General features: G+C 39.8%; 1 protein-coding gene across 2 annotated transcripts in view; it reads left to right on the forward strand.

Annotated features, from left to right (window-relative positions):
- Positions 1-14,269, forward strand: part of MYO5C (myosin VC) — a 127,622-nt gene extending 113,353 nt beyond the window's left edge. For both annotated transcript variants that reach the window (XM_047766327.1, XM_047766329.1), the window contains exons 37-41: positions 2,173-2,323; positions 2,966-3,248; positions 10,727-10,901; positions 11,405-11,485; positions 12,688-14,269. In XM_047766327.1, coding sequence (XP_047622283.1) covers positions 2,173-2,323; positions 2,966-3,248; positions 10,727-10,901; positions 11,405-11,485; positions 12,688-12,840 — 843 coding nt within the window. In that variant the 3' untranslated portion in view covers positions 12,841-14,269. The remainder of the gene's footprint in view (positions 1-2,172; positions 2,324-2,965; positions 3,249-10,726; positions 10,902-11,404; positions 11,486-12,687) is intronic.
- Positions 14,270-14,617: the final 348 nt, after the last annotated feature.

Raw genomic sequence — 14,617 nt, forward strand, 5'->3', positions numbered from 1 at the left:
TCTCTATGTGTTTTTTTCAATCATTATATTTTAATTTCTAAAACTGAACAGTTCTTGTTTCACCTCTGCCTCCTATTATAATGTCATAATGTTGTTGTTAGGTTGGCCAGTAGAGGAACACACAAGGCCAAGTTGATAAAGCAAGAGAGATTTATTAAGGCATCAGAGGGGGATGGGCTGAGCTCAAGATGGCACCAGCTCTGACTGTGAGGAGGTGCCAGGCTTATAAAAGATCTGTGGTGGGAATCTGTGTCTGGAGTTCATGGCAGGAACTTGTGGCAGGAACAATGAAGAAGGAGGAGGGGAAGGTAAAGGAAGGGATGGGGGTCGTTCCCTTGACTGAAGGCAGTTAATCCTTATAGGTGGTTTATCTATGTGGGCAGTTATTTTCTGCAGGCCATTGTTTCTTCTGCCCAACTGGAGCCTCCACATTCTGGGAGAGGGTGTAGATCTTGTGCTGGGCCCTACCCATGTCCCAAGGTCTCCAAGGTGAACAGCCACATTTTTTTTTGGGGGGGGGGTCTGTCTCCATTCTCCTGGAACTTATCAGTTTTCTTTTTTCTCTCTTCAAACACGTTCAACCTATTGTATCTGCTTGGGATGCTGTAACAAAATAGCACAGACTGGGTGGCCTAAACAACAGAAGTTCAAGATACCACCATGGTTGTGTCCCTGGTGAGAGCTCATTTCTTGGCTTTCGGCCACCTTCTCACTGCGGCCCTCATATGGCCTTTCCTCAGTGCATGGGGTAGAAAGAAAGAGATTGAGCTCCCTAGTGTCTCCTTTTATAAGGACACTAATCCTATCAGATCAGGACCCTACTCTATGACCCTGCTTAACTTTAATTACTTCCTTGGAGGCCCCATCCCCAAATTATAGCCAAACTGGAGGGTAAGGATTCAACAGACACACTTGCAGGGGAGTGGAGGACACAAATATTCAGTCCATAGCACACATTTAAAAATATTTCAGGAGTTCCTGTCATGGCGCAATGGTTAACGAATCCGACTAGGAACCATGAGGTTGCGGGTTCGGTCCCTGCCCTTGCTCAGTGGGTTAACGATCCGGTGTTGCCATGAGCTGTGGTGTAGGTTGCAGATGTGGCTCGGATCCAGCGTTGCTGTGGCTCTGGCCTAGGCCGGTGGCTACAGCTCCGATTCAACCCCTAGCCTGGGAATCTCCATATCCCACGGGAGCGCCCCAAGAAATAGCAAGAAAAAAAGAAAAAAATAAAAAATAAAATAAAAATATTTCAGACTGGTCTATACTCTGTAATTATAAATTTATAAATCTCATTTATTGCATCTACTGACTTTTTTTTTTTTTTAGGGCTGCACCTGCAGCATATGGAAGTTCCTAGGCTAGGGGTGGAATCAGAGCTGTACCTGCCAGCCGACAGCACAGCCATAGCAACCTGGGATCTGAGCTGCATCTGCAACCCACAGCACAGCTCACAGCAACACCAGATCCTTATCCCACTGAGTGACATGGATAGAACCTGAGTCCTCATGGATACTAGTCGGGTTCATTACTGCTGAGCTACAACAGGAACTCCGCATCTACTGACTTCTTAGACCAGTTTGTTTTCTTGGGTGCTTTGCAGTTTTTTCTGTGAGACTCCATGAGAATAGATTTCCAATGTAAAAGTAAACAGCATAGTAATATTCAGTTGACCCTTGAACAATGAGGAGGTTAGGGGCAACTGCCCTCAATGTATGACTTTACTTTCAGTTCTCCATATCCACAGATCCACACTCTCAGCTTCAACCAATTATAGATTTGTTATACTGTAGTATGTATTGTGAAAAAAAATCCACATGTAAGTGAATCCATGCAGGAATTCCTTGGTAGCCTAGCAGGTTAAGGATCTCGTTTTGTCACTGATATGGCTCAGGTCGCTGCTGTGGCACAGGTTCAAATTCTGGCATAGGAACTTCCATATGCTGAGGGTGCAGCCAAAAAAAAAAAAAAAGTGGATCCATGCAGTTCAAACCTGGGTCATTCAAGGGTTAACTGTAGTTAGTTGTAGAAAATAAACACTACCCCAACATTCAGAACTCATTTAATACAAACCAGACATCAAATTTCAAAGTATAGCAGTTATAGTAGTAGCTGATTATGATATCTTTAATATATTAATTTTATTCTAATATTTATATGTTCAACTTTCAGGAATTCATGAAGCATAATAGTCCACATCAGAATAAAAACTGCTTGAACAATTTTGACCTTTCAGAATACAGACAGATTCTTAGTGATGTGGCTATACGAATATATCATCAGTTCATTATTGTAATGGAAAATAACATTCAACCAATAATAGGTAAGAAAAGAATTGATGACCAAGAAATATTTATTAACATTGATACTTAATAAATCTGATGTACTGGAATGTGTGATTACAAAGAACATAATTTTAAAACAAGCTTTAGTGGTAAAAATGTCCACTTTTTAATTCTGTGATTGCTTACATATGATTACATATGTAAAGTACATGGGTCACAGTTTTCCTTCTGTAATGGCGTGGGGGTGGGGGGCTTCATCCTGAAGGGAAAGACTTTGGAGAACTGCCAATTATTTATGTGGCTAATCCATTCTGGCTCTTAGCCAAGTACTTTTTACATCTGACAGCTCCACTCAATTCTTGTATTCTTTCTTAAATTTCCTGAAATTTAAATATAGTAGGCTTTAACTATTTCCAGACCATGAGTTGTCATGCTAACCTGCTCTCTCCTGTGAAATTGAAAGAGGAGGAGGTGCTGTTCTGCAGCAGACAGCCGTGCACCTCCATTCCTTACACTCTGGGGCTCCCCAACCGTCCACTCTTCAGCTTTCTGTACCACAACTCCATACACACTAATTCCTGTAGAAAATGTCCCATCTCCTGAAACACACACAGGAGCAGTGGAAATGTTCTCTGGGTGTCCCCACTGCGTGCAAGAAAAGCTTCCGTTTGTCTATGTAGTGCCGGGCATGCTGGAGTATGAGAGTCTGCAGGGCATTTCCGGCCTGAAGCCCACGGGCTTCCGGAAGCGGTCGTCCAGCATAGATGACACGGATGCCTACACAATGACCTCCATCCTGCAGCAGCTGAGCTACTTCTACAGCACCATGTGCCAGAATGGCCTTGACCCCGAAATCGTGAGGCAGGCAGTGAAGCAGCTCTTCTTCTTGATCGGGGCGGTTACCCTGAACAGCCTCTTCCTGCGCAAGGACATGTGCTCCTGCAGGAAAGGGATGCAGATAAGGTAAGACCCATAAACCACCACTAGCCCCGAGAGGCTGGCCAGAAGGGATGCTCTTGGAGTCTGAAGCCATACATTCTGCCCTTCCCTCCACAAGAGCTGCACTGCTGGAGGGTGTGCGAGATAACTTTGAGAACCTTGGAGATGCTGGAGCTCTGATGCCGGCCCCGCCTCCCAGCACTCTCTGCAGTGCTAACTTGATGCTCCAGCAGAGTCGCTTCCATTAACAACTAAAAAATGTGTATCCTAACGTTCTGTGGTGGTTATCATATACTCAGCCAGTGTGTATTGACCACCATCTCTGACTAGCACTGCTGATGGGTGACGCAGAAAACAAAGGAGAGGGCAATTTAATCCCTGACATTGAGATTGGTTTTCTTCATTTGTATTTCATTTATTTCTGATCTAATTTTTTTTTTTTTAAGGCCACAACCATGGAATATGGAGGTTCCCAGGCTAGGGGTCAAATGGGAGCTACATCTGCCGGCCTACATCATAAACAGAGGAATGCAAGATCCGAGCCGGGTCTGCAACCTATACCACAGCTCACAGCAATACCAGATCCTTAACCCACTGAGCAAGGCCAGAGATCGAACCCTCTACCTCATGGTTCCTAGTTGGATTCATTTTCGCTGCACCACGATGGGAACTCCTCAAATTCTTTAATAGTTGTAGGACTTTTCTGGTTATAGATTTCATCTTAGGTGAAATTTGGTAGTTTTTGGCTTTCATTGAATTTGTCCAGTTAATCAAAGTTAAGTTTCTGTATGTAGAGCACTTTGGAATATTTCCTTATTATTGTCATTTCTGCAGAATTTGTAGTAATACCCCCCTCCTCCACTCTTCTGTGGATAAGCTATGTCTTCTCTTTTCCTTGGTCAGTCTTGCTAGAGCTGTATCAATTTTATGTTCTTTTCAAAGAAGCAGTTTTTAGTTCCATTGTCTTGTTTTTTAAATTGATTTCTGTTGCTGTCTTCATGATTTCATTTCTTTTGCCTACTTTGTGTTTATTTTTCTCTTCTTCTAGTTTCCTAAAATAGAGCCTTGGATTATTGACTCAGACCTTTCTTTTCTAACATCAGCATTTAATGCTATACATTTCTCTCTAAGCACTGCTTTAACTCTATTCCGCAAATTTCGATATGTTGTATTTTCATTTTTTGTTATGTTGAAAATATTTTCTGATTTCCCTTGAGTCTTACTCTTGACCTATGGATTATTTAGAAGTATGTTGTTTAATTTCCAAGTGTTCAGAGATTTTCTTATTACCCTTCTGCCATTGATTTTTAGTTTAATTTCATCGTAGTCAAAGAACATACTATGTCAGTCAAACTTAGAAACAGAAGGTAGAAGGGTGGTTGCCTGGGGCTAAGGAAAGAGAGAAAAGGGGAGTTATTGTTTGTTCAGTGGATATAGAGTTTCAGTTTTACAAAGTGAAAATATTCTGGGACTCTGTTGTACAAATTTGGTACATATAGTTAACGCCACTATACTGTACACTTTAAGTGGTTAAGATGGTAATTTTATGTGTTTTCTGCCACAATTTTTTAAAAATTTCAAAGTACATACAGGTTAAAATATCCCATACATTATGATACTAGAGATACCACCCACCCTGCTTTGCATGAGGACTTTCCCAGGTTTATTTTTAAAATACAAACTTATAAATGTTTTTACATGTAAAAAAACAAATTTTGTGTGACCTCAGTTATTTTTAAGTGGGTTGATATTTGCATTTGTGACCCAGAATATGGTCTATTTGTGTGAATGTTCCACATACAGTTGAAAAGAATGTATATTCTGCGGTTGTTGGGTAGAATGTTCTATAAATGTCAGTTAGAACCAGTTTACTGATGATGTTTTTCAGTTCTGTATCCTTGCTGATTTTCTTTCAGTTAAATTGACCACTGAGAGGAGTGTGGAAATTTCCAACTATAATTATGGATTTATCTGTTTCTTCTTTCAGTCTGTCAGGTTTTGCTTATATATTTTGAAGCTCTGTTTTTAGATGCATGCACATTAAAACTTACTATGTCTTTTTGGTGAGTTGACCCTCCTAACACCATGTAGGGTCTCTCTTTATCCTTCCCTTGTAATTTTCTCTGCTTTAAAGAGTCTACTTTGTCTGAAAAATCTTCTTTCTGTTTGGACCAGTGTTTTCTTAGTATATCTTTTTTCATTCATATTTTTAACTTTTACTTTTAACTTACCTGTATCACATTTGAAGTGAGTTTCTTGTAGACAGCATATATTTGGGTCCTTTTTGTTTTTTTCTCATCCAGTCTGATGATCTACGCTTCTTAATTGGGGTGTTTAGACTATTTTAATATAATTACTGATATACTTAGATTTAAGTCTACCATTTTGTTATTTTCTTTTTTTCTTTTTTCTTGTCTTTTTGCCAATTCTTGGGCTGCTCCCATGGCATATGGAGGTTCCCAGGCTAGGGGTCTAATCGGAGCTATAGCTGCCAGCCTACGCCAGAGCCACAGCAACACGGGATCCGAGCCGAGTCTGCAACCTACACCATAGCTCACGGCAATGCCGGATCGTTAACCCACTGAGCAAGGGCAGGGATCGAAGCCGCAACCTCGTGGTTCCTAGTTGGATTCGTTAACCACTGCGCCACGACGGGAACTCCATTTTGTTATTTTCTATTTGTCCTTTCTGATTTTTATTTCTCTCATTTTCTGTTCCTGTCTTCTTTTTAGTTCTTTCAACATTTTTGGTACCTTTTTATTTATTTTTATTTTATTTTATCTGTCTTTTTAGGGCCACACCTGTGGCATAGCCTAGTTCACAGACTAGGGGTTGAATCAGAGCTGCAACTGCCAGCCCATGCCACAGCAATAGCAACGCCAGATCCGAGCCCCATCTGTGACCTACACTGCAGCTCACAGAAGTACCAGATCCTTAACCCACTGAACGAGACCAGGGATTGAACCTGTGTCCTCATGGATACTAGTCAAGTTCAGTACCACTGAGCCACAATGGGAACTCATTTGGTACCTTTTTAAAATTTATCTATTGTTTTCACTATATCTCTTTGTATCTTTTTAAATGATTGCTCTTGGAATTACAGTATACATACTTAGCTTTTTCATTCTTTTTAGAATCAGGATCTTATCACATTAAGTGGAATGTGGAAACTTTACCATCACAAAGGCCCCTTTCTCCTCTTTGCTTAGGTTGTGGTTATCTCGTGTATTACATCTACATACATCAAAAACTCTACCAGACAATGTTATAATTTTTGTTTTAAACATCCAACGTATTTTAAAGAACTTATATGAAAAGAATAGTCTACTATATTTACCCAGATATTTACCATTTCTATTATTCTCTCATTTCTAATGTTTCAAGTCTCATTTTCCCTTACATCTCATTTTGGTATCATTTCCCTTCTGCCTGAGGAAACCATTTCAGTAGGCCTTATTGATTGATTTGGCCATGCCCACAATATGTGGAAGTTCTCAGGCCAGGGACTGATCCCAGGCCATAGCAGTGACGCGAGCCACTGCAGTGACAATGCCATGTCCTTAACCTGCTAAGCTACATGAGGACTCCTAATAGACTTTTTAGAGCAGGTTCAGTGGCAATAAATTCTCTTAGCTTTCTTTCATCATTTCACCTTTAATCCTATAGTATATTTTTGTAAGATACCAACATCTTGGTTGACAGTCCTTTTTTTCATCATTTTAAAAATGTTTCACTCTTTCTGGCTTCCACAGTTTCTGATGAGAAATGCACGGTTACTTGAATTATTATTTCCCAACAAATAATGCATAGTTCTTCTCTGATTGACTTCCATATTTTTTGTGTGTGTTTGGTTTACCACAATTTGATCATGATGTGTCTGGATGTGAATTTCTCTGGGTATAACCTCTTTGGCATTCCCTGAACTTCTTAAATCTGTTGGTTTGTGGATCTCACCAAATTTGGGACATTTTCAGCCATTTCTTCAAATATTTTGTCTGCATCATACTTTTTCCTTTCCTTCTGGAACTTTAATGACTCAAATGTTAGACCTCTCACTATTTTGTTACCCCTAATGCTCCCAATGCTCTTTTTTTTTTCTTTTTTTCTCTCCCTATTTTTTAGTTTGGATAATCTCTATTGCTACCTTGAAGTTCACTGGCTCTTTTCTCTGCCATCTCTATTCTGCTACTGAGCCCATTCAGTGAGGTTATTGTATTTTTAAGTTCTAAAATTTCCTTTTTTTTTTTTAACATCTTCTAATTCTTTTCCGAGACTTTCTTTCCATTTATTTCAAGATAGTTTGTCTTTAATTTTTGGAGCATTTTTGTGATAGCTTCTTTAACATCTTTGTTAGATGATTTCAACATCTGTGTCATCTCAGAGTTGACGTCTGTTGATTGTCTTGTTTAGTGTGACTTAAGATTTTCTTGCTTTTCTTTTCTTGTTCTTTTTTTGTCTTTCTAGGACCAAATCTGCCATATATGCAAGTTCCCAGGCTAGGGGATCAAATCAGAGCTGTAGCCACTGGCCTATGCCACAGCCACAGCAATGCCATATCCGAGCCACATCTACAGCCTACATCACAGCTGGCAACACCAGATCCTTAATCCATTGAATGAGGGCAGCAACTGAACCTGCATCCTCGTGGATGCTAGTCAGATTCTTTTCTGCTGAGCCGTGACGGGAACTCCTTCTTGGTTTTCATATGCCAAGTAAATTTGAATTGTATTCTGGACACTTTTATTATTATATTATGAGACACTGAGTTTTTAAATTCTATGGAGAATGTTGATATTTTTATCAGATAATCAACCTACTTGGGTTCAGGCTGCAAGTTCTGACCATCCTCTAGGGGTTGTGGTTCCTGTGTCAGTTCAGTTTTCAAAACCTTTATAATGCAATTTCATCCTGTCTTGTATCTGAAACTTGGCCAGTCTGAAACTTTAGTGGTGCTCAGTCCCATAGTTTACTCTTCAAAATTTATGCATGCTGTTGAAGGTCAGATCCATGCATGGATTCACAGGTGTGCCTAGGAATTCATAAACAACTTTAAGGGACACTTTCCATAATACCTCTGCTACTTTTCAGACCCATGGGGATCCCTTCTTTGGTCCTCTGGACAGAATATTGGAGCTTTAACTTTCTATGTGGCATACTTCCTGCACATGTCCCCATCCAGGGCCAAGTAGTGGGAAGTAAAGTCAGGAGAGTTCACCTTGCTTTCTTGAGCCACAGCTCCTCCAGTTGAAGAAAGTTACCCTCTTTTAGAGTTTTAGCTTCCTACCAGACCCTGCTGCCACTACTATAGGATTGTTTGAGGCTTGCACGTGAGAGGATAAAGACAAAGAAAGGAAAGAGGGGAAAAAAGAAAAAGATAACTTCCACCCTCTCTCAGAGCATTAGGACACTCCTTTGCAGCACCTCAAACCAGAACCAGAGGGCTCCTCCTATTGAGTTTCAGGCTGCTTTGAGCTCAGGCCAATGAAAAGCATAGGGAAAGATACTGGTAAATTCACTATTGATTTGGAAATACTTCAAATTTTGGTCATCTTCCCTAGTCCATCTGCTTCTATTTGCTTTGTAGAGTCCTCAAATAGCTGTTCTAGGCATTCCATCCAGGTTTTTTAGCTTCTTTCAGTGGGAGAGAGAAAAAACAGTGCTCACTACGTCTTACCAAGCACCAGGACTCACAGATTTTTGAGTGGGAGGATTAATGTGCTCAAAATTCAGATTTAGAAAGACTGTGGCAGAATTTGAATAGGATAGATTAAAAGGGGTGAGATGGGAGCCCCATTAGGAATCTACTGTAATAAGAATTTAAATTAGTGGGACAAAACTGACAATGCAAAAAAAGAGGGGTACCAGTGCAAGAGATGTTATTTCACATTCATTACACATTAATTTGGCATTATTGTCCCAAAGTTATAACCAAAGAGAGGACCCCCCCCCCATGGGGAATTGCTAATCTGGAAGGTCAGAGCTAGAATTGACCTTAGATATCACCTCGTTCAACATTCAGTTTTTAAAAACGGTTTCATTGATATGTAATTTATATGCCATACAGTTCACTTGTTTGAAGTATATAGTTCAGTGGAGTTTGGTGTATTGACAGAGTTATGCAGCCATCACCATGATGTTATCTTAGAACATTTTCATTACTCCGAAAAGAAACCGTAGTTCCCGTTGTGGCTCAGTGGAAATGAATCTGACTAGCATCCATGAGGACTCAGGTTCGATCTCTGGCCTCACTCAGTGGGTTAAGGATCTGGCATTGTCATGAACTGTGGTGTAGGTCACAGACATGGCTTGGTCTGGCGTTGCTGTGGCCTAGGCTGGTGGCTACAGCTCCTATTCAACCGCTAACCTGGGAACCTCCATATGCTGCGGGTGTGGCCTTTAAAAAAAAAAGAAAAGAAACCTTACACCCAGTAGCAGCCACTCTTATCCCCTACCCACATCCCACTGGGGAGTACCTTATAGCCTAAACAGCAAAAAGTATGTTTTCTTTCTCTATAGATTTGCCTACTCCATTTTTCAAATAAATGGAATCATAAAATATGTTGTCTTTTGTGACTGACTTCTTTCACTTAGCATAATGTTTTCATAGTGTATCCATGTGGTGGCATGTGTCAGTACCTCATTCCATTTTATTGCTGACTAAGATCCCATTGCATGACTATACCACAGTTCCTTCAGCTGGTGGACATTTGGCTTTTTGTTTTTTGGCTCTAATGAATACTGCTATAAACATTTGTGTTCATGATTTTTATGTGTGGACATGTTTTCAGTTCTTGTTAGTTAAGTATCTAGAAGTGAATTGCTGGGTCAAATGCTAGTTCTGTGTTCAAAATTTTGAGGAACTACCCAATATTTTCCTTAGCTACTATACCTCTTCCATTCCCACTGGCCATGTACAAGTGTTCCCAACACTCTGATTTACCCAGAGAGGTTGAGTAACTTTCCAGCCTCACTCCATAGATTGGTGGGACTAAAACCCATGTCTCTTTAACTCATAATCCTATGATAATCAGTAACAAAAACTAGAATCAAAACTTCAGTGGACTAAAAGAAATCTTTCTACCAATTAAAAACTTTATGCCAATTGAAGAAATCAAACAATTTTTATACCAAAATAAGCCTTCTCTTCAAATATCATTATGTTTTTCCTTTAATATATTTTCAAATCTATTATTAAGGGTACTTCAATAGATTACTTTATAAATAATGGTAGCTGCTGTTCTTTGCTCTGGTTTTCACTGAAGTTTATTGCTGTTATGACCCCTCACCGTAGACCATCATGATCCTTAGAACCATCAATTATGAGAGCTGATCATCTGGTCCAACCCTGTCTTGTTATAAATGAAGAAACTGCTTGACTGTGGTCCTAAATCTCTCAGTGAACTCCAGTACCATGATGGGACCTATAGGGGATTCGGCAACCTCTCCTGAAGTGTTCTACAGGGATGGCCCACTGCTCTCTGATCCTCTGGCTTTTACTCCAGGTGCAACATCAGCTACTTAGAAGAATGGCTTAAAGATAAGAACTTGCAGAACAGCTTGGCCAAGGAAACTCTGGAACCTCTCTCTCAGGCAGCCTGGTTGCTTCAGGTCAAGAAGACCACAGACAGTGATGCCAAGGAGATCTATGAGCGCTGCACCTCCCTGTCTGCTGTGCAGGTGACCAGACTTGCTGAGTGTCTTCCAAACCTCGCCAATAGTTCATGTAGTTGGCATCACCTCTCCTGGCTTAGCCAGCCGTGGGGCGCATAGGCATCTCTGTGTGTTCTTTGGGGAGCATACGTATCTCCCATGGCCCACCCCCTTACCTAACAAGCATTTATTAAATACTAACTCTAGACCTTAAAAACAGAAAAGTGCATGTTACACATTCCCTCAGGGGAATGTGTATGTTTGGGGTAGAGGGAATGGGGGAAAAGGCTAGAAATGGGGAATTCTCTTACTGTCATCTAATTCTATGATGTCTTTGCTCACTTCTGTGCTCTTCTCAGCTTGTTTTCTCTTTTCTTAGAGAAAAACAACATATAGTTCTTAGAACCAAATTACAGTTTAAAAAGGCCACCTGGGGTTCCTGACTGTTCCCCTACCACCAGAACCATTATTTCATGGGACAGAGTTGTCCTTTCTCGTGGTATAACAACCATCTTATGTACTATTTGCAGATCATAAAGATCCTTAATTCATACACACCTATAGATGACTTTGAGAAAAGAGTGACTCCATCCTTCGTGCGCAAAGTACAGGTGAGATCCTTAAGGGTATATCTTTTAATTTTTAGTATAAGTGATATTTAATTAACATTGTAGAAATTCAGGGTTAAAGTACATGTACCAAATATACAAACAAAAGGCACCCAGCAAAAGAAGCAGGGATTTCCCCGGTCCAATCCACCTCACCTCCAATTTTCAGAACTCATTTTAGCTCTAGCCAGAGGGGAATGAAAACACCAAAATGGTGACTCCCATGCTATGCTCCTTCAGCACGTCTTGTATCTCATCAGTCTTTGAGCATATACAAGGGAGCAAAGGCTGAAGGGAAACAGAGAACCTGTGTACCCATTTTTTTTTTTTTCGTATTTTAATCCCTGAAGTTTCTTCTTCAATGAACTAAGGCAGCAGTTCTCAAAGTCTGGTTCAAGGACCTTGGACAGATGCTGGAGCTGATTTCATGAAGTCCACAAAGTCTTCCTTTTTCCAAATACTTACCTATGTGAGGCAGATTTTTCTTTATACACTTTAACCAAAATAGCATATCACAGTAGGTAAATGCAAAAGCAGATAGGAGATGCCACCTATCATATTAAGTCAGACATTAAAAAGATTCACAAAACTATAAAACAGTACCGCTTTCCACTAGTTTGTTTTCAAAAATATAGTGATTTTTCAAAAAAAAATGTTAACATGTATTGGGTTTGTTCTTGTTATTTTAATGAACTAATATTTAAAATTATTATAATTATTAATATGATAGTTATTAATAGGTATACCCCACACACAAAAGCTGTTTGGGGTCCTCATAATTTAAGAGTACAAAGGAGTCCTGGGACCAAGAAAAAGTTTGCAAACCACTGAGCTAAAAAGAAATATGAATGCAAAGAAAATGTAATACTGAGGTCTGCTCATGTTTGGGCTTAGAATTATGCCATGAGAATAGGTAAGAATAGAAAACAGCTCGATTTAAAGTCAGTCCATCCTGTGGGAAATTAACTTGTGAAGTGAAACAGAGCAAGTAAGTATTCATGAGAGCTGATATGCAAGACCTGGATAGACCATTTCACCTTGGAGCTGTGCTGTTAAAAAGCCCTTTTGTGTGTGATCTCACGTGATTTTGAAAGAAGTTTTTCACTGGATATAGGGTTGTTGTGTTTTCCTTGTGACTTCTAGACAACAATAAAGCAGAGTGCACTGGTTTCCTTATTCATTTTTTCCTCTGCTTCTCATTTCAGGCTCTCCTAAATAGCAGAGAGGATTCATCACACCTGATGTTGGATACCAAATATCTCTTTCAAGTCACATTTCCTTTTACCCCCTCTCCACATGCTCTGGAAATGATCCAGATCCCCAGCAGTTTCAAGCTAGGCTTTCTCAATAGATTATAGCAGGAGACAAGAGAATAAATAGTTTTCCCTCAAAAGCTAACTGAAGGTCAAATACGAGGGATATAGCTTATTAATTGGAACTGGAAATGCCTGGGAATGTGACTGAAGGAAGAAAATTAGAGTTCTTCCAAATAGGCTGCATCTTCTCTTGCTTGTGGTGATGGTGCTGCTGCTGTCCTCTTATAACTATGAACACACACCAACTGAGGTTGGAAAGGACATGTCTAGCTTTGAAATCTCAGCCACCTTTTCCTAATATTCCTGCAAGGCTCATGTTTTCTGCCAGATGCCTCTTGACTAGAACTGTCTTGTGACAGGAGTCCACCCAGAGGGAGTGAGACCTGGGGACACAGTTTTTCCCAAGTTTTCTAAGGTTCATATGAAGCCCAGATACACTTTTGAAGCCAGAAATGGGTTCCAGGGCTGAATCTTCCAGATAATCCCATTTGACCATGGGATCCTCTCACCTCATGCCTGTTTGAGGGCCATGAGGGGTTTCACTAAGTCATTTTACTCAAAATGCTCTTGCATTAAAAATATTTATTTCAGACCCCTCTAATTTTTAGGAGAATGTTCAATCTAAAATGAATCATATGAAATATTTTTATGTATACGTCTATTTAAAACTAATATATCATTCAAGCTTAATTGCCACACCATTTATCCTCTCATCCTCCAATAAAACATTTCTTTAAATTTTATCTGTCAATATATTTGCCATAATTTTTCATGTTTAACATCTTTCATGCAATAACTTAAAAACCTAAGTTTAAAAGGCAACCTAAATGATTTTCTCTACCTTATCAGCATTTAAATGTTTAAAATTTTTCTCATAAAAATAACTGAAGAATTATGTCAGTTGCTCCCTTTGAGAAAACTGTTTCTCAAGTTTTGTGGGGATTGATTATTCCTTGTTCCCATAAGCGTTCTCCTTTCTTCCTTTCAGAGCATAAAACATCATTTGATAAGCACTTCTGACCCCATGGCCTGTGGACCCAGCGCTGTTCTGCTTTATCCCAAAGTCATAGGCCATAGTTGTGATTCTGTTACATGGACATATATCTCAGGGGTGGAAATAATACATGATTATGAAGAAGCAACATTGTCCTACTAATATGTAATAATGTCTTTTCTATTATAGATGTTTAATTTAGTTCATTTAGATACATTGATATGAAGAAAAGAGAGATAGAACTTTGTAACATTCTTTTTTTGACAAAGCAAAAGACTTCATTGGGAAGGGGTGCCTGGGCAGAGAGCAGCAGGGTCAGGGAACACTGGAGAACTGCTCTCTTTAGAGGGGGGTGGGGGTGAAGGAGAAAAGAATAGCTTTATTGCTTTGCCATCAAAGGGTACCACAGCAGGCTCGTGCCTTCAAAAACTGTGTGTCCCTGTAACATTTAACCAATAAAATAAATTATCAAATGAATTGGGTCAGATTCTTTTAATTGCTAGGACATAACATTTTTCTCAAGTGCCTAAGTTTTATGCCTTGCTTTAAGAGTCACTTAGAGATGCTGGAATCTTTATAGATTCATAATACCTCATAAAACATACATAAAATTTTTTAGACAGGAAGTAAATATGCTGTAAATGTTGGCTCAGGCTGTGTCTCGTTGAAGCTCCCAGACTGTGCCAGAATGAGGGGCTACTTGGTGGAGAGTTGGCTGGGTTTTGCTTCAAAATCATGGCCTTCTCTGTGCCACTCCAAGGTCTCCCTTGCATCATGAAGAACCCATAACTCTTCCTTTTCGGCTTCCATGGCTCAGGGTTCCTT

This window comes from Phacochoerus africanus, chromosome 2 (genome assembly GCF_016906955.1).
Source record: "Phacochoerus africanus isolate WHEZ1 chromosome 2, ROS_Pafr_v1, whole genome shotgun sequence".
NCBI classification, from domain to species: Eukaryota; Metazoa; Chordata; class Mammalia; order Artiodactyla; family Suidae; genus Phacochoerus; species Phacochoerus africanus.